The 23,235-nt window shown below is 50.6% G+C and overlaps 6 protein-coding genes and 1 non-coding gene across 7 annotated transcripts; 2 read left to right on the top strand and 5 right to left on the bottom strand.

Annotated features, from left to right (window-relative positions):
- Nucleotides 1–47: 47 nt before the first annotated feature.
- On the top strand, nt 48–2,833 carry F5J12DRAFT_797966 (DUF1253-domain-containing protein). Its single transcript, XM_051744196.1, has 12 exons — nt 48–385; nt 432–616; nt 666–720; nt 767–902; nt 959–1,393; nt 1,444–1,528; nt 1,590–1,675; nt 1,724–1,874; nt 1,933–2,004; nt 2,053–2,186; nt 2,243–2,341; nt 2,395–2,833. Exons 1-12 carry the CDS (start codon nt 121–123, stop codon nt 2,606–2,608), a joined length of 1,917 nt encoding a protein of 638 aa, XP_051604984.1. The 5' UTR covers nt 48–120; the 3' UTR covers nt 2,609–2,833.
- On the bottom strand, nt 2,779–2,852 carry F5J12DRAFT_t16. Its single transcript has one exon. It is a non-coding gene; the product is annotated as a tRNA-Val (tRNA).
- Nucleotides 2,853–3,996: 1,144 nt separating this feature from the next.
- Nucleotides 3,997–7,119, top strand: F5J12DRAFT_902704 (RHD3/Sey1; the record flags this gene model as incomplete). Its single annotated transcript, XM_051748322.1, has 13 exons — nt 3,997–4,073; nt 4,187–4,284; nt 4,352–4,426; nt 4,485–4,734; nt 4,791–5,127; nt 5,196–5,394; nt 5,455–5,837; nt 5,901–6,039; nt 6,092–6,318; nt 6,372–6,712; nt 6,780–6,846; nt 6,905–6,981; nt 7,023–7,119. 13 exons carry the CDS (start codon nt 3,997–3,999, stop codon nt 7,117–7,119), a joined length of 2,367 nt encoding a protein of 788 aa, XP_051604983.1.
- A 1,500-nt stretch (nt 7,120–8,619) lies between these two features.
- Nucleotides 8,620–13,991, bottom strand: F5J12DRAFT_193290 (uncharacterized protein). Its single transcript, XM_051738342.1, has 12 exons — nt 13,736–13,991; nt 13,218–13,585; nt 13,007–13,161; nt 12,648–12,957; nt 12,382–12,601; nt 12,238–12,329; nt 11,097–12,188; nt 9,931–11,047; nt 9,502–9,859; nt 9,208–9,451; nt 8,972–9,153; nt 8,620–8,921 (listed from the first exon to the last, which is right to left on the bottom strand). Exons 1-12 carry the CDS (start codon nt 13,788–13,790, stop codon nt 8,735–8,737), a joined length of 4,380 nt encoding a protein of 1,459 aa, XP_051604982.1. The 5' UTR covers nt 13,791–13,991; the 3' UTR covers nt 8,620–8,734.
- On the bottom strand, nt 13,980–15,331 carry F5J12DRAFT_193324 (uncharacterized protein). Its single transcript, XM_051738343.1, has 2 exons — nt 14,258–15,331; nt 13,980–14,202 (listed from the first exon to the last, which is right to left on the bottom strand). The coding sequence occupies exons 1-2, from the start codon at nt 15,230–15,232 to the stop codon at nt 14,194–14,196; spliced, it is 984 nt and encodes a 327-aa protein (XP_051604981.1). The 5' UTR covers nt 15,233–15,331; the 3' UTR covers nt 13,980–14,193.
- Nucleotides 15,332–15,428: 97 nt separating this feature from the next.
- On the bottom strand, nt 15,429–17,216 carry F5J12DRAFT_797939 (kinase-like domain-containing protein). The gene is made up of 8 exons (XM_051744195.1): nt 16,958–17,216; nt 16,825–16,901; nt 16,500–16,769; nt 16,357–16,440; nt 16,142–16,306; nt 15,930–16,078; nt 15,720–15,874; nt 15,429–15,663 (listed from the first exon to the last, which is right to left on the bottom strand). Exons 1-8 carry the CDS (start codon nt 17,013–17,015, stop codon nt 15,584–15,586), a joined length of 1,038 nt encoding a protein of 345 aa, XP_051604980.1. The 5' UTR covers nt 17,016–17,216; the 3' UTR covers nt 15,429–15,583.
- Nucleotides 17,217–17,515: 299 nt separating this feature from the next.
- On the bottom strand, nt 17,516–22,608 carry F5J12DRAFT_887845 (uncharacterized protein; the record flags this gene model as incomplete). Its single annotated transcript, XM_051747215.1, has 2 exons — nt 17,516–21,027; nt 21,081–22,608. The coding sequence occupies 2 exons, from the start codon at nt 22,606–22,608 to the stop codon at nt 17,516–17,518; spliced, it is 5,040 nt and encodes a 1,679-aa protein (XP_051604979.1).
- Nucleotides 22,609–23,235: the final 627 nt, after the last annotated feature.

Below are 23,235 nucleotides of genomic sequence, written 5' to 3'. Positions count from 1 at the left end.
ACATGTTGGCTTCGCCGCGCGACGCGTTTCGTGGCAAGGGCGAGTCACGTGGGTGGTGATTTCGAGGCCTACTACGACTCAAGCCTAGCGTATTCACTGAGTGTGTTAATAACGCATCGCATGGCTGCCGAAGACACCAATTCAGCGACGACAAAACTATTGACACTCTTGAATGTTTCTGCCCTAAAAAGCCGAAAACGAGTTCGAGCAATCGACGATTCGCACACCCAGACAAAAGAGAGCAAACGCAAGCGATTCATCTCATTCACCGAAGACGATGCTTTGGAAACCACACCTACCACCCTGCAGGAGGACGCCAACCCTGCGTCAGACGCTGTGAACGCAGATGATGGGTCAGACGACACGAAACGTGGAGATCCCGAAGGTATATTCATTTATCTCGTGTTGGCTAGACGGCTGACACTTTGCAGATGCAACTTCGCTCCATGAGCGGCACTTTGGCGCAAACCCCGAAGCGTTAACAGAAAGAAGCAGGTTGCAGGTTAACCAAAGCAATTGGAAGACTACGAGAGAGAAAGTTGGAGCCCTCACGGTCGTTGCCAGCCTACTCCCAGAGTTTACACCACTAACCAAAACGCTCGCTAAGAAGACAGCGGTATGTATGCCACCTCTCAGCCACGGACGTTCCCTGAGAACCAGGAAAGATCCTAGAACGCCTTCGGAAACCCTTTTTAGATCGTCAGGCCAAGCAGCAGCAAGGTATTGCGATCGTCTTCTTGTATCCTCACGCCCTGACCCTTTTAAGAGCGCATTCATGTACAGAACGACTTGCTTTCTATTCTTTCCGCCCATTTCGACCTCTATCATCCAGCTATCCCTCTCAATCACCACCAGTGTATCCGAGAAGCCATAACATTGCACGCTCTTGACCATGTCACCAAGTATGACGCACCTATAGCAGTTGTGTTTACTCAACCATTTGTTGACTATTACATAGAAAACGTCGCCGAATTCTCAAAAATAACGAACGTATCTTCAACGCAAAAAACGGCTCTGAGCCACCAGAGGATATCCAGGATCAGGGATTCACCCGTCCGTCCGTCCTGGTCCTCCTTCCATTCCGCTCATTTGCTGTGCAATGGATCAACGCGTTAACGTCGCATACCCCTCCTCCGTCCTTCCAGATAGAGAATCACTCTAGATTTTTGTCAGAATACGAGTTGCCTCCTGACGTTGTGGACAAGCTGGCTACGGTTGAAAAGGGGACGTACCCTGATGACCACGTAGAGATGTTTAAAGGGAACATGGACGATAATTTCAGGATCGGTGTGAAATTGACGAGGAAGAGCATAAAGCTTTTCGCAGAGTTCTATGGATGTGATATTATATTTGCCAGTCCTCTTGGCTTGAGGATGTCCATCGAGAAAGAAAAGTAAGCGTACTCCATCAATTATGCGACAGCTCCCTTGACAGGCATTGTAGAAGTGCCGACTTTTTGTCGTCTATAGAGATTCTAGTGATGGACCAAATGAACGCAATGGCCATGCAGAATTGGGATCATATTGAGGTATTATTCTAGTTTCCGCTGCGCTGCAGGCAACTAATCAGTCCTACGTGTTTTCACACAGCATGTGCTTTCTCACATGAACAAGTTTCCGAATGAATCGCATGACGCCGATTTTTCTCGAATTAAACCTTGGTATCTCGATGGATAGTAAGTAATTCCCTTAGATACAACTCTCCGATATTGAACCGTTGATAGTTCTGCTTACCTCCGTCAATCTATTCTGCTATCTCCTTTTGAAACCCCTGAAATGCGTGCATTGTATCACCGCAAACTCAAAAACATAGCAGGGAAAATACGGGTGGAGAAAGTGTGGCCTGTATTGGAAGTACCAGGATCGTTAGATCCGGTTAGGCCATCCCACCGTCATCGCATATGTACCGTACTGAAGGACTTTGCTTGGGTAGATTTTTACCTCCTTCGACTGTCTTAATCCACAGGACGAAGCTAGTAAACGCTTTGACTACTTCACCACCCAGGTTCGTCAGTTTGCTACATCTCCGTGTGGTTGTTGAACTCTTTTCAAGCTTCTACCAAAAATTCTAAAATCTGCCGTTCAAAGTTCAAACACGATTGTGTTCATACCATCGTCGTTTGACTTTATCCGGGTGCACAACTACTTCCGGAAACAAACTGGCCTTGATTTCACGACGCTTTCTGAGTTAGTCCATCCATTCCTTCGTCTCTGTTGGCAGCCTTTGTATCGGTTTCACCCAGGTACTCCTCGAACCAAGACATCTCGCGCGCACGCCAGGCATTCTTTACTGGCAAAAAGTCCTTTTTGCTCGTCAGCGAACGGTTCCATTTTTACCGACGGTGCGACGAGTGCCCTACTTGCGTGAAAGCATATCTGATGTTGGATGTTGCAGTTACAAAATTAGGGGGATCCGTAACATCATATTTTACGCTCTCCCAGAACACCCTCAGTTCTTTTCGGAATTCCTCTCTTACCCTTTCCTCGACGATGGTGTGGACTCGACTGACGTGAGCTGTCACGTAATGTATTGTAAGTATGATTGGTTCAGGTTGGAGAGGATATTGGGCACTGCAGGTGCGAAGAGTTTGATGCAAGGATACTCATAGCCTAAAACATCAACACATACTACGGTACATTTGCCTCTTGCTTTTCGCGTAGTGTTGGACATGCGTGTGCTACACCTACTATACTATAACCTGGAATGAATAGACAGGCAAAAATATTCTGGCAATGTCGTCAGACAACGATTGCCGTGACGCCAGCGAAGCAAAAGACATGACCTGACCCTGGCTCGAACAGGGGACCTTCTGTGTGTTAGACAGATGCGATAACCAACTACGCCACCAGGCCTACGTACAGGGAGGGTAAGCCAGTACTACTGAGCTAGCCTCTACCTTCAACTATCGGGGCAACTAAGAGCGAGCGAACTACATGCGACACGACACTACGCTATTCCGAGATTCAAAGTAACTTTCCAACGGTGTATGTGGCTGTACAATAACAACGGGGACATTTCAAGCGGCTTTGATGAACTGGTATCGTGGTGGTAAAAACATAGAAGGCATTCGAGGCATATCCAATCAGAAGTGGGTCTGATAACAAGTTAAACCACAGAGCTAGGCAACAAGTATAACATACGCACCTCAAAGGGTAACAGAGCCATAGTGACAGCGCAGAGACGCGCAAGAGGGGGATGCCTAAGGAATGTACCACGTCAGTCCTGTGACGAGCACTTCGAAATGGAGGAGTGATGACGAACCTATCGCTCATTGCCTTGTTTTCCCTCTGACGATGCTCTGGGCTGTTGGGAGTCTTGTGAAGGCTGGGCGTCAGGGCCTTCGCTGGAGGTGGCAGCAGCAGCAGCGGCAGCCCGTTTCTTTTCCTCCTTTGCCTGCCTCTTCGCCTTGTACTTTTTGTAGACGTATGAGATAATCATGGTGGGGCTGAGCGATACAGCAGAACTGGTGGAAGTCGTACAGGCAAGGGATGGGATCGTGTTGATGCTCCGAATGTGTATTTCATCTTTATATACCTTTCCACCACCGAATGGTGGCCGCAAAACGCCGCTTCAGGCTGCGATCACGCCAACGTGTGTGACGACTGCGAAGTGAACAGGGTCCGATAAGTACCACGATGTCCGGATGTTATGTGCATACCAGGTTTTAAAAACAGTTGCATAACGTGTTACTGTAAGGACATAGCCCATCAGTTTGCCGCGTGAGAAGCGTTGCGGGCGTGTCTCGCTGCAAGCCTCGGTTCAGCTGAGAAAACCAACGTCTCTCCTGCCAACCTCCACCACTACACGGAGGCTAAGCTGCCATCCTCCCAGGGTCCGCAGCTCACTCGATTTGTGCACTTGCCACTTCTCTACAGCCCAACAGTCCGTTGACGCCGAGTACGGTAACACCGCCCAATGTCTGAATCACTACCAATACAGCATCGCACACTACTGCACACCAACAGGCCCAATCTGTCGAAGGTCAATCCAGATGTCATGGGCGCCAAGTTAAATGGACACCACTCCGGTAACTCAGGACAGATACAAATCATTAACGAGGAGAAGAATTTCACGTGAGTAGTGTCAACTCTCCTTGCACACAAGTACTGGTAGTATGGTCGTGTGGACTAACACCAGTTGGTGTTGTCTGCCATGAATTCTCGTACTAACAAGCCCTCGTAAACAGACCACACCTGTCTGCACAAATCGAAAGATGGGGACTTCGTGATGCCGGGTTTAGCTACAATGTTGTAGCTGTTTTCGGTTCGCAGTCAACGGGAAAGAGTGAGTCCCATAACCATCTGTCTTGCATATTTCGTTTCCTGAGGACCTCCTCGCTTCACGTATGCAGGTACCCTACTGAACAGATTGTTCGGGACGACGTTCGATGTCATGGATGAAACGAAGCGACAACAAACGACGAAAGGTAGGTTTCTCTGCACCTCGAAGTTGCCACGCTTACCATCTACTCGACGTTTCTTTAGGTATTTGGATGTGTCGAGGCATGGACATGAGTGTGATGGTTATGGATGTCGAGGGTACGGACGGGCGCGAACGGGGAGAAGACCAGGACTTTGAGCGTAAATCGGCGCTTTTCTCCCTCGCCTCTTCAGAGGTTCTCATCATCAACTTGTGGGAGCACCAAGTGGGGTTGTATCAAGGTGCAAACATGGGCCTGCTGAAAACCGTGTTCGAAGTAAACCTGGGTCTATTTGGGAAGAAGGCTCAGGAGGGGTGAGTTCCGTCTCATTTTTACATACACATGTATAGGGTATTGAATGTGCTGGTAGACCTCAATCTCGCACCTTACTTCTATTCGTCATCCGTGACCACATTGGCGTGACCCCTCTAGCCAACCTTCAGGCGACCCTGACCGCAGATCTTACACGAATATGGGACTCGCTCACGAAGCCGTCTGGGCTTGCTCAGGCACAGCTCTCCGACTACTTTGATCTCTCTTTCACAGCTCTCCCTCACAAAATTCTCGAGGCCCAGAGGTTCGAAAATGAGGTAGCCCAGCTAAGGGAGAGGTTTGTAGACAAGACACTGCAAGATTACCTCTTCAAGGACGTATACCACAAACGGATACCAGCAGATGGTGTCGCAGTATACATGGAAAACATTTGGGTAGGTATGCTTCTCAAATATGTCATGCTTTACTCCTGATGGATTACCCGTTTACTTCTGCTGAATAGCAACAAGTTCAAAATAACAAGGACTTGGATCTTCCAACCCAACAAGAACTCCTTGCGCAGTTCCGATGTGACGAAATAGCCTCAACTGCACTCAATGAGTTTAATACCCAGGCGAAATCTCAGAAACGGCCGATCGAGGCTGGGAAGGTTGTTCAGGGGTTAGGCGAAATGATGAAACAATGGAGAGATCAAGCGCTTGGTACGTCCGATATTTGTGTATATGGACAGTTTTGCACGTTCTAGGACTAATTTTTGTTAGCGCGTTATGACCGTGATGCCTCGCGCTACCACAACGGCGTCTACACTCGCAAACGTCTCGATCTCCTCGCGACAATAACATCCACACTCAGTCCTCTTTTCTTCGGCCAACTCAAAAACCTTCATAAGTCGTGTTTGGCTACATTCAAAGCTAGTTTGCAGAGCTCGCTGTCACCCGGAGGAAAAGATAACGACTTTGCAAACGCTATTGGTAGAGCGAAGAGGGAATGCGAAGAAAACTTCCTTGCGGTTGCACAGGAGGCTTGCGTTGACGAGAAGGAATGGAGTTGGGAAGAGGAGCTTTCGCTGCTAAGGGAGGAGATGGGAGCGGTAGCTGAAGTCTTCCGAAAAGATGAAACGAAAAAAGTTGTCAACCTTGTCGAGGTTCGATTTTCTTCATTATGTGCTTGTGTCGGTGTGAAGACTGACCCTGCATCCCGCATGCAGAGAAGTTTCAAACAACAATTATCGGAGCCGGTGGAACTGCAGCTGAACAAGGGTTCTCGGGACATGTGGGATAACGTGTTGGGGACGTTCAAGCGACTACTGGACAACGCCGAGTCGTCGTACCTTGCCAAAACTAAGAGTGAATCATCATACCTCTCGCGCTTAATTACACGCTCATGACACTTGTTCAGCGTTCAACTGCACCGATGAGGAGAGTTCGGGTTCTCTTTCGGCCATTCGAAGGCGTGCATGGCAGGCCCTTCGCTCCAAGATTGATGAGCAAACTACTGACGCTGTTATGCTTTCCAAGCTACGCGTCCACTTTGAGGAGCGATTCCGGTATGATGAACAGGGCATTCCGAGAGTCTGGAAACCCGATGATGATATCGATGGGGCTTACAAGCAAGCCAAGGAGCAGGTTTGCTAATTGCCCTCGTACTGGTGGTTGTTATTGTTCTTACTTCGTCTCAGACGCTCGCCCTTATTCCCCTGTATGCCAAGATCGCACCCCACGATCCTGCGTTCGAGTATACACTTCCACCATCCCCTCCGTCATCACCACTGGAAGAAGAGATAGATTTCCAGTCTTCATTTACTATCTTCTCTGAGACGAAATGCCTTGATTTGTCAAACCGTTTCCGCAGAGATGCCGATGCTTACTATGTCGAGGCCAAGAGGAGCACTGTTTCTTCGATTGCGCAGGTGCCCTATTGGATGTACGGCGTGATGGTGGTGCTCGGGTGGAACGAGGCGATGCTGGTGCTTTTTAATCCGCTGTATTTTATGTTCGCCATTACTGCGACGACGCTGGCGTGAGTTCACTCCTGGACCTGTGACTTTGAACAAGGTCGCGACTCTGACACCCGTTTACTTTACCAGATATCTCATAACGAAATTTGGATTGGTGGGCCCTCTTCTCCAGGTATCGAAAACGGCTGCAGGCGAGGTGTGTTTGCGGATTGTATTCTGCTTCCTCAGATGATTTTGACTTAAAACGTTGTCAGGTTCAGCGACAAGCGACAAACCGTCTCCGTGCACACTTTTCACAGCCTGTACTTGAGACACCGGCACTCTCCTCGCCGTCGCGCAATTCATCCTCGGGACAATCTCATCTTGGATCAGACTCGAGTGCGATGGCACCCAAGCTGGGTTCTTCGTACACGAAGATCAACTTGACAACAAGAACCAACTCGAGTTCGACTTCGTCTGCTTACCGTGATGCTGACGAGGAATTTGAAATGAGACCTGTGGGAGCCTTCTAGCTGTGTTCATTGCGGAACTGATTGCAAATGATGTTGACCTTCTATTTGCTCGTTGGTTCGTTGGTCTGCTTTTATTTTGTGTGGTATAGCCAACTCCCTCGAGTACATATGATTATAGTTCTGTAATAGAGTTGTGGCCTCGGGTTGGAGGCCAGGACAGTTTTAGGCAAATCACCGTGTGGTGGTGATCGGTGGTGGTGATTAGTACGACTGGCACTGTACATACCACTGTGTCTCGACCCTCGATGCAACCATTGCCCTCCTCCATGTATGTGAACTGCTTGAATAATGCAAGGATATTATCGGAGCATCGGGTTCATTGCTTAGCTCCCTGTAGACCCACCAATACCGCTCACAACCGGTCCCAGATCTCTCAAACCCTCTACAGTTCTCATGCTCCAGGTCCTTCGAAAGAATCCCCAAATGAGAAGTAAGAATACTTATTATAAGGCGCAGTACAGCTGTCAAAACCCGATCGTCTGCTCAGATAGGAATTGGAATCACCCCCCACCAGCGAACAAGGTTCAGACTCGATACCAGTGTGCCTTCTTCCCGATGAACCAGTATACTCTCATGCCCTCTTCCTCGTCCAGCGTGCCCGCCCACCCTGGTACTTCCCTAATCTGCTCCAGGACCCCACTCGGATCGCCGATCTTCGCCTCAAGCAAGCCCTCCTGTTCAAGGAACGTTACTGCTTCTGCAACTTCTTGGCGATCGTACACAGCCTTGAGTCGCCAGCACAGTTCCGCTTGTCGGATTCCAGGTCGTAAAATGACAGTACCCACAACACTGCGCAGTACAGCTGTCCATAACTCGTCGGTCCTCGATCCGCGTACATCGAGCCATCGACGAGGTAGAACATACGTGAGCGGGTCTTCCGAAATGGTCACCGTCCACCGTGCGCAATGTTCACAAGACACGATCACCGGGGTGGTGTATCCCGTCAACACGAGGACAGGAGGTGTGAGTGACGCCATGCGTTGAACAAGTTTGAGGACCTGTCCTGGATCCACACAAAATTGCTAGGAGTACTTATCAGGGTTGCACTCGTCGTGTACGAGCAAGGAGATTACCGGAAGCATCGTTTTCGTCACTCCTGAGCCTCCTGAGAGTCTGACTCTCTCTAGGATACGCATGGCAAGTTCTGCATCCGATTGATCAAGATCAGCCACAAATGTAGAGAGGCTGATAGCGATGCAACGACTGCAGTTGACGAGACCATGTAAAGTTCTGAGTCCGCACGCAGCGATGTCCCCGTATGGTGTTCTTCCATGATCGGCGTAGTCGCTCGTAGCGACCACCATGGGCTCAGACTCTGCCAAAGGCGTTTCTGCTTGAAAACTTTCCATAATTTCACAGTCTGCAGGTATAATCGACGAAAACTTGACACGTATGCTCGTCTCGATGTCGTCATCGTCTGAAAAAGTGGAGTCTCAGTCGTCTACAAACACATGCACCACAGGACCTCTACCTGCTCTCTTGCTATTCCAGTCAATTCGTGAGCGGACAGAGCGAGGGTGAGTGGTGTCTACTTGGAGGGAAACCTGATGGACAATTCATCAGCTAGACTGTTTAGAAGCTAGTCTCGCTAGCTACCTGATCTTCGGACACTAGCTGCATCAGTGTCGCAACGTCCCCATCATGAGCCTCCAGGGACCACTCCATATCATCGACTTCTCCTTCTCCCACGATGTCTTCCAAGGCGTTTGCGTCTTGAAAAAATTCACGAGGGAAGGGTCCTCCGACAACGTTTAAATTACTAAATGAACAAGGTTAGCAGAAGTTGCAGGAAACACATTTTATGCTCACTTATCAGATACCTTCAGTGTCCTACCAGGTTTGGGTTTCTTTGGATCCCGCACAAGCTTGGATAAGACGCCTTGACTTAAGAGGTTAGTCATCGCAAGGAATACGTGCTCCTTTCCAACACTACGGAGAATGCGAGCGCCGCTGTCGGGGTCATAAATCTCGTTTGGAGTCCCGAAGACCATCTGGATCATTGATCAATCGTCCAACCGTCTGTGCACCAAAGAGTCCAACCATACCTTCAACGCTGCCTCTGCGGTAGCTAAGATATCGTCCTTTACTTCGGTAGCAACTGTTTCTAGTTCCTTGGTAAACGCACGTATCATAAACTGTTTTTCCCGTCCTTCTTCCACAGCAGAGTTCCACATGAAATCCCATGCTGGGGAGGTGACTGGATTCTCTTCGACTTCGAACAGTTCAGTAAGCTCTGCAGTGGTCCGTGGTAACATTACTGCTGCCTCCTGTTCCACAAATCCAACTCGCCTAAGGTAACATGAATACCCATAATACGAACCGAGACTCCACTGACTCACAATGCATTCTTATCGACGTGTCTTCTAAGAAATTCTAGGTGGTTCATAATGTCGAATTTCGATGGACTTTCTGGATCGTCATCTGGGAGGTGGGGCGTCCCTCTGTGCTGCGTCCACATCGCATACCATTGATCCTCCAGGCGTTTCATGTAAAGATCTTGTGCCGAATTCTCTCTGAGATGCGCGATACGCTGCCTAACAGAGTTCCGGGGCACAGCTGGGAAGACCTGGTCAAAGGCAGACAAATCTAGCTTCACACCATCTCGACAACGGGCCCGGATGATTGCAGAGGCGTCACGAGCAAGTTCGTCAAACTCGCGAGTCCAGTGGAATCTTGGTCGCCGTAGTACTTTGTTTTCTGTGTCTTCAACAAGATCATCATATCCCGATAACTATAAGCGATACCACGAAGATAGCAAGGCAAATTACCTTCTTTCTGCTTATCCTTCCCTTTACCTCCGGAACTCGTAACCTGGACAATGGGTGGCCCCTGCTCTGCAATCAAGGACGCAATCGTTTTCTCCGGGGGATTGGCCACCAACGGAGGTGGCCCTACAGGCTTGGGATAATTGACTGGCAACTGTTTTGGCCTTGCAATAGTCCCCTTCCTTGCCTGTTCGTTTTCCACGATGGCTGCCCTTATCTTGTCCTCCCAGTGCGTCAAGTCGTCGGCAAGTGTCGATTGCAGGAACTGCGCCCGAAGCGCACGTATTCGTGCTGCCAACCTTCCTTTCACTGGCTCGGCATGGACTCTGGTCAGAAGTTGTTCCCACTCTGCCACTCTCAGAAGTCTTGCCCCTTCGGTTTGCCTCAATAGAACCGGTCCCGTCTCAGCGCCTGTATTCTCCTTCAGATTAGTGTGCCGTCGTTTTCGCCCAAAAGGTGGGGAGCTTATTGAAGCCTGCAAATCCAGAGCAGAAGACCGGTCACCCGAAACTTCAGCTTTATCCCTGATGGATTCAGCTAAACCGGAAGGACGCTGTGGCCCACGGCGGCTGGCGGCTCCGAACTCGACTGGTTCACCCAGAGTTTTCATAGACAGTGAGGCAGACGTTGATGGGGTCGGTTGGCTAGTCTCCCGGAGGTAGTTGTTGATACTCTCTTGTGGAGTATCAGGAAGATATAGCAAGCAAGCGGGCTTGCTCGCGCCTGATGCGACTATAAGAGAGGTCTTCAGCATTTTAATGCGTCCCTGGCTCTCCAGGCTTCTGAGAGTGGAGTCCGCGGTACGTTTGTCCAGACGAGTCCCTGCTGGTGCGCTGGTGGGTTCTCCATCTCGAGTCATAGTGTCCAGTAAAGCAGTATGCGCCTCATAAATTTCCTTCGTATGTAGGTTGGCAATACCACCCAATTCGCTAATGACACGATAGAGCTCGTTTTCGCGACGAAGTGCGGAGAGGTTTATACCTGAACGCGCTTTGCTGCTTGAGGCCGTCCTTGGCCGTTTAGCTGGTCGACCTGACACGGCGGAAGGGGCATTTCGCTTCTTACCCGAACCTGCTGGGTCTTCTTCAGTTGCGCATGGTTGCTGAAGCACAGTGGGAACCTTGAAAGATATAAACTGATTGTCGCAAAGGTGAGGGAAGAAAGCCTACTACGGATGATGCTTGGGCCGTGGAGGATTGCACGGTGAGAATCCCCACAATAGAGACAGACTCTGTGTCGATAGAGGTAGGCGGCCGTTCATTTGTATTTATTCTCTCGCCTCCCACGACGCCTTCGTCCGTTTGAGCCCTAACGAACAAATGAGTTTCAGTTTCTCGTTCGTTCGCTACCCCTATTGGACTATGCAAAGATTGCAGGTTCCCCTCAGTCGCCATCTTTGGTTCCGCTGCGCGCTGGTGGGAACCAAATGTTAGTGCTTGAACTGCTTCAATGGTGTCCTGAGGTGCTGCGGACTGTGAAGGAACTTCTAAAGTCACACTCGGCTTCATGACTGGGGTCCGAGGAGATTTTGACGACGGCCCGTTACCGCCAGACTCCAGAGGTCGACTCTCATTAAGTACTTCAGACACCACTTCCACATCCCCTCTACGGTCCAAATCTTTCATGGGGGAGTCGGCAGCGGCGGCTCCCGCTCTAATGGGCAATTCCTCGGAACTGCTTCCCCCATCCAATTCCATTGAGACGTTCATAAGCCCATCTGGACTGCCACGGCGCTTCTTCTTCGGAGGCCGACCCCGTTTTCTCGGGCCCTGCTCTTCAGGTAGAGGATGCTTACGAGGCCTGCCCCGTTTCCTAGGCGCTTCGGACCGAGAATCATCCACCGCAGCAACTTTACGAGGACGTCCTCTCTTGGGTGTAGGGCGCGCTTCAGTTTCCTCTACGGAGACTTCATCTCCGCCATCTTCCTGCGCTTTTCTCTTCTTCAAAATGGAGGCCACGGACGAATCGAAGTCCGCGTCGCTGCCATAGAAAAGACCTGGGTCCCACTCAGCAAACTCTCCGATATGCGAAGAGTCCATCTCGTTGTGCGGGGCAGAGCCGTCTTGAAGGTTTTCTGAAGTGAGAACAGCCCTGTACGTTGCATTTGTGAAGTATCTGTGCCGGCGTTCCCTGCCGTGAGTCTCCATTACGTCTACAGTGCCCAAATCGCGGAGGTGAGAGGGCGGCGGAGCCTTAACAGCACGTGTGAGGAGTAATTCGATGGTCCGCTTGTCAAAGTTGCCTAGAGCGGTGCAAATTTCCTTGTCGGACGTAAACCAACTACCCGTGAAATAGGGATGCCATGCTCACTTGCAACGTAAGCCCGGATGAACCGGCATCTTCGAGTAGATCAGATACTTGTTTGTGAATCGTCAGATGAGTCTTCAAATCTGTATAGGTTTCTGGTTTCTGTGTTTGGTTCAGTTGCGCCTGGACTAGCTAATCGCGAGTTACCCGGCAGTCCAAATTCCACATCTTTCTCGTCTCCATCAACGTCAAGAAGCGTCCCTTCAGGGAGTTTACTATCCGGCTCTACCAAGCGGATGCACTTCACCACGCGGCCCGTCGACCTTCTAGGAGGAACTAGAACTCGTTCGATGACTCCTTGTTGGACCAACTCCCGCAACCGGGTCCGGAAAAACCGCCGGTCAGTCTTGGTTGGATTGTTGAAACCCTGAAAGGGGTGTCAGGCGGTGCATGCACGTAAATTGAAGACGTACGATCGCTACCAATAAATTATTCGAAGCGTGCATGTGGTTTATCGACGCCTTGAGTAGTCTTACGACCCTATTCTTTACCAGGTGTAAGCTAGAAAGGTGTCTGCCATCGATGGGATCGAATATAATTTGTGGCGATTCATCAGTAGGTCCAACCTCGTCAATTGCATCGGATGGCTGAATGTTTGCTCCGGAGATGACGACTTCACCTTCATCCTCTTCCCGTTGAATTTGTTGCCAAAGAGGACTTCTTTCAACAAAGTACTTGTGAATACAAGTGTAGTTCCCAACTCCGCCACGGCGTACTTTGACGCTAGTGAAATGTTAGGGAGGATATCCAAAGTACGCCAAAGGCTACTTACACCAGGTCAAGCTCAACCAGCTGCTTTATGACGTAGAAACAGGTTTTTTGATCGTACTTGGTCCTGCGACCAAGTTCTACGGTGGTGATACCTTCTTCCCGACCCCGGGTAATTAACTGCAACGCGCTATATACCATAGCACTGAGCTTTGCAGGCTAGGCAGAGCATGTTTGAGAGAGAGAACTTATACAAGATGGATGCTGGCACGTACCCTAATGTGAGAGCCAGTTATGGCAGCGAAGGACGTCTGAGGATCGACAGTGATCCGGAGATCATCTCCATGCCGCTGCTTAAGTTCTTCCAGAGTCTTTCCGCGAGCATCCCCGATCACCTGGAGAGAAGGTCTATCTTCTGCAAGTTCCTCACCTGCCGCAGCGGCCTGGCGCCTCGCCTTGATCTGTGGAGCAACGTACACTTCCGATGCCATCCCGGGAGGCACAACCCCTACGCGGACTGCCGGCTGTTGTACGACAACCGACCAAACAAATGCACAGAATGTGTCGTCAACAACTTGCTGAGGACCGCCAGAGTTGCTGTAGTAGTTGACAATGAAATCTTTCAGACGGGAGACGTTACATCCTAGAGATTTACTGTGAGCAACGAGAAGGAACAACGGAAAAAATACAAGGAAAAATCTGCAGCGAGAAGCGGCAGTTGTGGGGTTCGAACTTTCTCGTCCACCCGCAGCGGCCCAATCTATCCCGCGCGACCGATACTCGTGCAACTCACCGAGGTCGCCATCAAACGACAGCTCGCGTAAGCAGTGGTGGACGAGCACGTCCATCTAGGTCTGCTAGTCACTGGCCCCCTCCTTGACAAGTGCGAACCCGGATCCGAAGGTTCCTGGATTTTGGCCGCTCGCGGATTCCAATCAGTTTCGACGAAATCTCTATCTGAGTCCTGCAGCACAAGTTAAGGGGTAGTGACGTCGAATATATTGACGGGAAACGAGTAGTGGCAGCCTGGAGGTTGGCACTGGGTGCTCAGCTGCTTGGCGTGACGACGTATGTGACAAAGGTCGCCGTCACCACTTGTAACGAAATACATGATAGCTTACAAGTACTCCCTAGGCAAACCAAACACCCGACGGAAGACAATCATTTCCTTAGGTACTCCTACACCTATTGTAAGTACGATGGAAGTCCATAGTCTGCAGCACTGCTGCAGGACGGGCTTCGCCGATCACTTTATTTACCCTGCGAAGTCTCATGAGTCTTCCGTGGTTCTACTAGTAGAAGGTGGAAAACTTGCCTGTACATTGGCCTTACGTTCTTTCACTACCAGTAGGTCGTTGAGGCACCTGGTAACCGCACAGATACCCTCTTCAACTGCCTTACGTTCCGACTCCGGAATTCTTTGAAACAAGCGACGGAAGCGATCCGGATGCCATCGCAGCAGTGCTGAGCGTATTCTCTCTTTTCGAGATTGATGTGACGAGTGTGCAGGATGCAGAATGAACGTGGAGATCTTGTCCGCAGTGACGTCTGCCGCTTCTCGTGGAGGGACGAGAACAGGCCACGGGATTTCTTCGAAACTGAGAGCCTCGCAACTGGACATTATTGCGGTCCACCGTGATTCGTAGCTGTTCCACGCTTCTAGGGCTGCCCTGTTCAATCGTTCCTGTTCTTTCCTCCGCATCTCCATCGCCTTCTCGACAGATCTCCTCCGCTCCTCTGCAATTGCCTGCCTCTCACTATCCCGTCTCTGTCGCACCCTGGCTTCAATCTTGGAGATATCTTCTCGTATAGCCCTCTTTTTGTCGTCTGGCTCTCGTTCCTGGTCCCCTTTCTCCATTCCTGATTCGTGCTTCATCCACTTCTGCGCCTCCGTTTCATACTGGTACAACAATTCATCCCACATCCGCCGTCTTAATTGCTCCTTGTCCAACGGCTGGCTTGGCTGCCGGTCATTCGAACGATCGGTGAAGTGAATTTGTTCATTGACCCATTCCTCCGTTGAGTGCCCGCGAGGGCTGTATCCGCTTGTGCCCCGTTCCCGTCTCCACGTTTCCGACAAGTCCTTCCGGTACACTGGGTTCGGAGTGGTTGCTCTGTAGTGGTATTTTGCGTTAGACCACCGAGGAAACTGGAAGTGAAGCGTAGGATGTGGCGTTGGGTAAGTTTGCCCTGTCTTAGAGTGTGTAGCGGCTACTTTAGAGTGATAATCGTGGGGGGATGACTTCAGAGTGTGGGCCCGGTACTGGAAGCCTGCTTCCATGGTCGACATCGCTGATCAGCCTAAAGGTGATTTGAAAAGGAGATACTGGGATGGCCATCTGGAGGTAACTTATATCTTGGGCCCCTCGCCTCCATGGCACGGCCAGCATGCTGTAACAGCACTCTTTTGACTCAGTCTCACGTTTGGATACGTATGTACCTTGCCTCGTTTCAGTGCTTGCCGAATCCCACCCGACCAACACGTTCCGATGATCATGGATATCCCTGATGTGTTCCGTGAATATGACAACACTGCCAATCTTGGATATCACCCGCGTTTCACAAATACTATTACAGTACACCTGCGATCATACAGATCCCCAATGCACCTATCTCGACTCAACCGAGGACCCCCAGCCTCTTACATAGAGCAGAAGCCAGAATCACTTACATACTCCCCGAGGCCTCCCTTGTGAGATGCCCCTTCTAACCTGACCACGTCTGCAAATGATATATGAAACGTCAAGGGCCGACTGTAATTCCGGACTCCAACTTACTAAAATACGCGTGGCTTTGAGCTTCTCGCGCTGTTAACCGTTGGCGGTGATCATATCGAAGCATTTTCTCCAGTAAATCCAAGGCCTCGGTTGTAGCTAGGTCACGGTGTCGATAATCCGGGGCAGTGAAACGTGTCCATGGCTGCTTCGGATACCTTAGGGTAGATATTGCATTAGTGGAGGAAAGTAACGGCAACGCAAAACACGGACTCCTGCAGGAGAGCCTCGTGGCAAGACTTAAACGTGATATCGTACACCTTCAAATAGGAATCGAAGGAATTTGTTCCGAGGACCCTTAATATTCGTAGTAGTTGGTCGTCATTGTCTGAACCACGGAAGAAGTGCTCCCTTTTAAACAACTAGGGCGACCCCCGGTATTTAGTCCACGTTGCGCGTAGCTGCCAGGAAACGCTAACACATACCATTGATGCAAACATACATCCCACACTCCATATATCAAGACTATAGTCGTACATCTTGTATCCAACAAGCAACTCGGGGGCCTTGTAGTATCGAGATCCAACACGGATATGGTATGCAATGTCGGGATGATAGAACTCGGCCAACCCCCAGTCAATAAGCCGCAACTACAAGAGCGTCTGTATTACATGGTGTAACATCAAACTGTAAAACAAACCTTGCGGCATCGATGATCGATCATGACATTTCCTGGTTTCACGTCACGGTGCATGACACCGCGGGAATGAACAAAATCCAATGCCTTGATATAAGTTGGCCGTGAGCGGCGCACTAAAAAGTTACAGCAATGCACGCACGCACCTTCAGAAGTTGGAAGATATAATACTTAATGTCGACTTCCGTGAAGAGGATAAGGGCTGCTTTCCACTCCACATTCTCTATATATTCCATGACCAAACTGTGGTATCGGCCTGTCTGGTCTTGAACGACGTCGAGCAAGGCAATTATGTTGGGTCCCCCAGTAAGGTTCCTCAAGATCTTCACTTCACGCTTGATTTTCTTATCGACCACTGGTTTGAGAACTTTGATTACGCATATGTCCGAATTCACCATATCAATGCCCTTGAAGACCTAGGTAGGATAACTGTCACTGAGGTCCCACCATGCTGTGTATGCACACACACACCTCAGAGTACTTCCCCCCTCCTATGCGGTCAATGATTTCATAACGCTCTGGAGAGCTCCACTCAATAGTAAAATTTTCTGGTAATCGATGAATAGAAGCACGGAGGAGTGGTGGGTGTTTCGTTCGTGCTCACCATAATCGTACCATTGACGCCCCAAAGCATCATTTACGTCTGCATAAGTTCTGGCCATGTTCACTGCGAAACAGGAAACAGGAAACAGGAAACAGGAAGGTGGAAGGTGGAAGTGGGTGCGGTCAACAAATCAAGTTGTAGTGGACATTGAGGTGAGAATTGACGAAATCAAGTAGCCTCTGGAGTCGTGATCGTGCAAGGATGCAATAAGATGTACGTAACGTAACCGACTTGGCGTAAGAGACAAAAAAAAAAAAAATGAAAGCACATCGCAGTCAACTAGCAAGTGCTAGATTGCATCAAAAATTTGGACTGGGAAATTAGCACAACTAAATACATGCATGTATATAACCGTAGTAGATGTCATAGAATGCCCCATGAGCAGACAAAAGTCGAGCGTACACATGACCAATGGAATGCGTGACTAGTAAAGGGAAGCAACTAATAGATAAGGATCGAGTAATTGTTGAGAATGAAAACCTGAAGGTAAGCATGAGCGCTCTAATGATGCGTATGTCCCTTCGAAAGTAACTCACCAGTGGATGTATGTCATTGAGATTAAGTCGCAGGTTCAGCTGTCGTGGGAAGCAACAGTTCCAATACTTGGGCGATAGAGCTATTCTGTCTGCAAAACACCTCCAAATCCTTTCCTGACCATATTCGATCTCCTCGCCTTGAATGCATGGTTGATTCATCCTCATATCCTTCCCCCCAATTTGAAGGTGGCACTGGGGCCGAATTGGTACTGTCGAGTTCGAGCTTCCCCGCTCCGTGGCGATAATACGTCCTGCTGCGCGATTTCGACCGAACAAGATCCGATGATAGACCACCGGCATCTTGGTGGCCAGCAGCCACTTGAGAGCCATTACGAGAATGATTTGGAGGGGCGAGGTGTTTGAGAGCGTCCTTCAATTTTGAGGCGGAAGTCTGGACAATTACGACCTCAGGCCCAATGAGTGTTTCTTGCAGAACTTTGAAAGCAATATCGCCAACGGCCTGATTGAATCGAGCCTGAGCCGAGGGTAATGAACCCTTGACCCCAGTAGCAGGACGGGTATTGACTGCCGCCTCCATCAGTCTCTTAAGCGACGTAGCCCACTCGTGACGAACTAATGGATCGGCGAAACTAAACATGTACCGGCGTTTGGAATTAGCATGGTTCAAAAACGCGACCTGGAAGGTGTTCCGCATGAAAGCTCGCTCCACAGAGATAGAGAAGCTGGGTGGAAGGCCGGTGTACAACAATGCATTTGGGCCACAGCGTAACATGGTCATAGTCCTGAGGCCAAACGAAGTGCCAGTGATTCTGAAGGAAACCTCTGGCGACTTCGCGAACGTAAGAATGGGTGGCTCGAAGATCAGATCCTGCCCGAATAGCTCGATAGCAAAGTTCGGATCCGGCTGCGGGATACGAACAACGACGGGTTCAGACTGAACACGGTAGGTCAGTCGTGGGGGCAATGGACGTTTGAATGTGATGGAAATATCGGCTGGAGTGGAATTGGAAGGGTGGCGTGCTACGCATAGTCTCTCGCGCCGAATTGAGTCATAAACGTCACCTATCAGATCGTCCGACAGCAAGCTTCGAGGATCTTGCCTGCGGAAGGCATCCAAGAAGTCCCGTGCTGTGACGTTTCTCCTAACATAACCCGTCGGCCCAGGTTCTGAGATTATCGCACCATGCAACACTTCGTTGAGCTGAACAATTGCCCTTGTGAAACGGTATGCAAGGTCCTTGTCGTAGGCGACAAGTGATGCGTTTGCTTCGTACCATCGACTCGCAAAGGAGTCTAGCACAGTATCCAAGGCAGTAGTCCCATAGCTGGCTTGGGTGGGAATGTGGATGGTCTGCAAAAATATACGCAGGGCCTTGTCCACTCTCACGCTTGTGAACCCGAAAGCATCCAAGTAATACTTCAAGACGACACGCGATGAACGCCTGGACAAGTAATCACCAAGTTGGCCACGGTCAATTTCTGGCGTGCGGAAGAGCAGTTGTGCCAGTGCTGCAGGGTCTTCCCGCTGTCCACACTTGTTAAAGAGCGACACTATTGCTCGGTCTGGATCCCCGCCAAACTGCTCCACGAAGGGCACAACAAAAGGATTGCGAGGGATGAATTTGGACTGCGGGTCTTCCCGATCTCCACTGAAGCACAAGTTACGTAGCAGGATAACATTTTTGACAATAAACTTCCGGTCGGAAGGATTGGGCTTCGTAAGTTCGAGCAGGACATCGGGATCCTGGACTACAGGCTTGGTGATAATCAAGAGGTCGCTGAAAAGCATGAGAAAGCGATCCTTGACCGTATTCGCGTTCACAACCTGCAAGACGGGGGCAGCAAGTATGAGCTTCCGCGGAGGGTCATCAACCGTCGTCGGCCAGGCAGAACTTCTCGGCCCGCGGCTGATCATATCGTTTAGGCACTCCAAAACCACGGCACCTTTTGCCGGATAGTCAGAATATTGAGATGACGTATTCGAGGAGGACTCGGATGTAGTTGGCGGAGGATAGTCAGACAGCGAAGACCAAGGTTCTGGAGTAGCTGATGAAACTAACTCAGGTAGCGGAGACGTAAGAGGAGAGGGCAACGATGGAGGTGGGAGAGGTGCCGGAGAAGATGAAATAGTATCATTGGATTTCGCAATTTTGCTCGCTCGTGGGGTCTTCTGAGTGTCTTCATCGATAAAGCTGCCATTTGTGCTGACAGGAGAAAATTCTCCGCTAACAGGTTTCCCGAGAAAAGTTCCACCGCCAGCGCTGGTCGGGGTACGGGCCTTCTCAGAACTGATCTCTTCCCAGTCTGAAGTGATATCGTTCTCTTTTCGCCATCGTAGGAGGTCAGATAAGGACGGCTTCCTGGAGAACGCAGGGCGCCCTTGGGATGTAGATATCATAGAGGGCGTGACCAGCGACGGCGTTGACTGCCCAAATTTTGAGAGCCATTTGCGAACGCCTTCGCGGTTGGTAGGTAATTTGATGGAAACTGACGTTGCTGATTGGGGTGTCGTTGGGGTTTGCCCACCAAAGTGATCACGCGACGACGTAGATGCAGAAGTGGACAGTGGCGGTGAGCTGAGGTTCTTGAACTTAGCCAAGAGATGTGTGTCAGACGCCTGATGCGAGAGAGTGCGATCTCGTTTAAGATCCGGAGAATTGGAAGGAGTGTTGTTGGAACTCGATGGCACCGGAATGTCATTCTCGATGGTAGGAAGTGATTGGACAAAATCCGGGGCAGACGAAGACACCGATAAGCCCCGGTAGCGACGCTGTTCCTCGAGTTTCTTCATGCCAGGGAAAGGGAATAACTTGGCATCATTGTACTTCGCGAGATCGGCAGACGAAACTGGCGGGATCGGCGATACGCCACTCCTCGGCGGTGTCTGCAGCGCTAAAGATTGCATCGATGCCGATGCGGACGAGGATTGCATCACAGATTGACTCGGGGGATGCGCGGATCCGATACTCTCGTGCTTATCCACTTTAGGGCTGACGAGGCTTCCTCCACTCTCCCGGCTGATACCCGAATCCGTATTCTGTCTTTGCTCCCGAGCAGCAAGACTGTTGGTCCTGGATCTGCGTCCGCCACTGGAAGCGCTCCTCGTGAGAGCGCCCATGAACCTTCCCCACGCACCGGTAATAGAACCGTCCCGTTTTAGCGGTGTTTCTGGTGGGGCACTGACGGGGTTGTCCAAATCAAATTCAGCGTTCAAAGGGGAACGATCACTCTGTATGCGAGATGCAACAGAGAGCCGCTGAGGGTATGCCGGTTGCGAGGAGTCCGACTCATCGCTGCTGCGCAACACAGAGGTCGTATTAGGCGTCACTGCCATTGGTGATGGTGCAGGGGACGTAGAGAGAGTTGCTGGTTCGGGGAATAGTTCTTGTTCCACAACAAGATCTTTCGAATCAGAGGACTGACGAGGAGACGATGCTTCTGTCTGAGGACCGGATTCTTCACGGGGAGACTCCGGCGGCTGTTGGTCATCCTCCTCCTGCACTACATCGTGCATTTGTTGCGCCTCGTCGTCATCTTCATCCTCATCATAGACAGGTAAGGTTGATTCGGGCACTAGCTACTTCTTTAGCCAATGAAGTCGCGGCAACGTGGATAATAGGACATACCTGGATCAGCTATCCAGCTGATCTGTCTGTTAAAAGCGTCATGGTACGGCGAACGGCGCAAGTTCTCGGCCGGGTAGACGACTTCCTCCGGATTCTCCGACTCTACGTCCTCCTCTTCGTCACGAGAGGATATAGATATCTCCGTGTGAGGGGTGGCGAAGGGACTCGACGGGAAAGCGTCTTGCCTCGATGGAGTCCTCTGTGTAACCGACAAGTACACAGGTACACCAACAGCTCCAGGTGTAGAACTAGAAGATGTGCAAGATGGATCGTCCGAAGAATGAGGGATTTGAGGGGAAGCACTTGGGGAGGGATGCTTCGGTGTTACTGGTAGTCCTGGATAAGTATGATGAGGAGGGATTACGTCGTCATCTGGTTCAACTAAGACACTCCTTCGTTTCCTTTGGCTAGGCGGATCTGCGCGCACTGGAGTAGCCCCGCGACTGCCTGCGATAGTATCATTCAGGTTTATTGTGAGGGATTGGGCGGGAATTGGAGTTTCAGAAGCAGTGCGTGCAGGCTCATGGATGGTTGATTCATCTGACAGAGTGGAAGGGAGGGGCGCAGGAGGAACAGCAGGTGAACTGGTTGACGTTGGTACCCCGGATGACTCGTCCGTAATTGGAGCTCGATTGGCAGCTCCAGCCGAATGCCGGGCTGAACGGCGTCTCCGACGTTTGGGAGGCGTGTGGACCACACGTTCGCGGTCCTCCCCACCACTGGTCCCTTCCACATCGGCCTCTTTGATCCTCTCATTGAGGGTGGTGAATAACTTGAGGCGTGCAGCTGAGCGCTCGCCACCCGATACCGTGTTATTACGCCCAAGTTTGCCGAATATGGGCTGAGGGGACGCAGATGGCGAAAGGACGGTACCATCTTGGGGATCGATGTTACCAGTAAGTTTCTGCAATGCTTGCATACGAGCAGCCACACTATTCGATCGTATGAGACCTTTGTGTATCGCATCCAAAGTGGGCCACATGGGAACGGGGGACGAGGTGCCGGAATGCAACGGAGCTCCGGGAGGTAAAAAGTTTGGAGACACCACTAATCTTGAAGCAGGAGAAACGGTAATATGGGAAGGTATGGGTGCGAGAACGGATGGCGGGGGTGGTGGGGGTGATGGAGACGAATCATCTGGTGAGGAGTCATTGCTGGGAGTGACCGAAGCAGGAGTGGGGGACTGAGGTTTGAATTTTCCCTTGAAGTCCTTGGAGCCTCGAGAGCGAGAGCGAGATCTTGAACGGCGTTTTCGAGCCGTTGCCAACGGCTCGGGCGTACCTGGTTTTTGTTCGTGCTCGGAGACTGTCTCAGGCTTAGCTTCAGATGATACAGGCAGTTCTGGCTGCGGGGGTTCGGCAACTTCACCCTGGAGCTCCTCCGCTTGAAATTTCTCTCCATCACTGACAGCTTCGACACGCATCGGTGGGCGCCTGCCATCTTTCATGCGCGGTAGTGATGCAGCGCGCTTGAGTTTTGCCACGGCATTGGCTCGTTGCTCAGCAGCAGATGTAGCGTCATTCTCCATAGTCGAGAAGACGAAAGCAGCAGAACGCTGATGGTGGACGAGAAAGAAGGAGATCAGAACAAGAATTGACGTTATGATTGGGCGTGTACCTGAACAAGAGTGGTCGTCTGGGACCGTGATGATGTCTACGTCACTCGCGGGAGATCAAGGACGTGTCGGACAGTCTTTACAGCCAGATGCGGAGCTATGTAGGGTGATGAGGGACGACAAAGGGCGCACCGTAAGGAATGAAGCAGAGTTGGTATGGAAGGGAAAAAAAGGCCTGCAGCACTAGGAGACCGTTGAATTAATGTGGCGAGGCCCGTCCTCCTAACACACGTGGCGAAAAGGGCCCGCAGTATGTACTTGAAATCTTTTCGCGAGGGGGCTGAGCTCGACGTCGGCGAGGATATCCGCCATTATATGGGTCCATGTTTATCCATCCCTGGGTAGCCTATCAGCCCGACCACCGTCGTATTTTTGACCCAGCAGCACTTTCGCCTCAAGGAATCACGGCTACTACATACACACATGATGCTTCATTTCCAGCGGTGACTTTTGAAAACGCGTGCCCCTTTGTTGTGTTTGTTGCTCTCCATTACCGCCATACACATTGCGCCTTGCAAAGATCGCGCTCATCGATTAACC

The sequence above is a fragment of the Pisolithus orientalis genome (assembly GCF_024613125.1).
Source record: "Pisolithus orientalis strain OTSU chromosome Unknown F5J12scaffold_2, whole genome shotgun sequence".
Taxonomy (NCBI): Eukaryota; Fungi; Basidiomycota; class Agaricomycetes; order Boletales; family Pisolithaceae; genus Pisolithus; species Pisolithus orientalis.
This window is presented reverse-complemented; position numbering and strand designations above follow the sequence as displayed.

Coding starts and splice junctions, on each gene's coding strand:
- F5J12DRAFT_193290 (XM_051738342.1), bottom strand. CDS start 13,790: ATGGACGTGCTCGTCCACCACTGCTTACGCGAGCTGTCGTTTGATGGC. Junction 12,958..13,006: donor CTGGTTGAGCTTGACCTGGT/GTAAGTAGCCTT, acceptor ACATTTCACTAG/CGTCAAAGTACGCCGTGGCG. Junction 11,048..11,096: donor CGGCCCAAGCATCATCCGTA/GTAGGCTTTCTT, acceptor ATATCTTTCAAG/GTTCCCACTGTGCTTCAGCA.
- F5J12DRAFT_797966 (XM_051744196.1), top strand. CDS start 121: ATGGCTGCCGAAGACACCAATTCAGCGACGACAAAACTATTGACACTC. Junction 1,676..1,723: donor CCTTGGTATCTCGATGGATA/GTAAGTAATTCC, acceptor AACCGTTGATAG/TTCTGCTTACCTCCGTCAAT. Junction 2,187..2,242: donor GATTTCACGACGCTTTCTGA/GTTAGTCCATCC, acceptor GGTTTCACCCAG/GTACTCCTCGAACCAAGACA.
- F5J12DRAFT_797939 (XM_051744195.1), bottom strand. CDS start 17,015: ATGGCCAGAACTTATGCAGACGTAAATGATGCTTTGGGGCGTCAATGG. Junction 16,770..16,824: donor GAGGGGGGAAGTACTCTGAG/GTGTGTGTGTGC, acceptor TATCCTACCTAG/GTCTTCAAGGGCATTGATAT. Junction 16,079..16,141: donor GATGTATGTTTGCATCAATG/GTATGTGTTAGC, acceptor GGGTCGCCCTAG/TTGTTTAAAAGGGAGCACTT.
- F5J12DRAFT_193324 (XM_051738343.1), bottom strand. CDS start 15,232: ATGTCGACCATGGAAGCAGGCTTCCAGTACCGGGCCCACACTCTGAAG.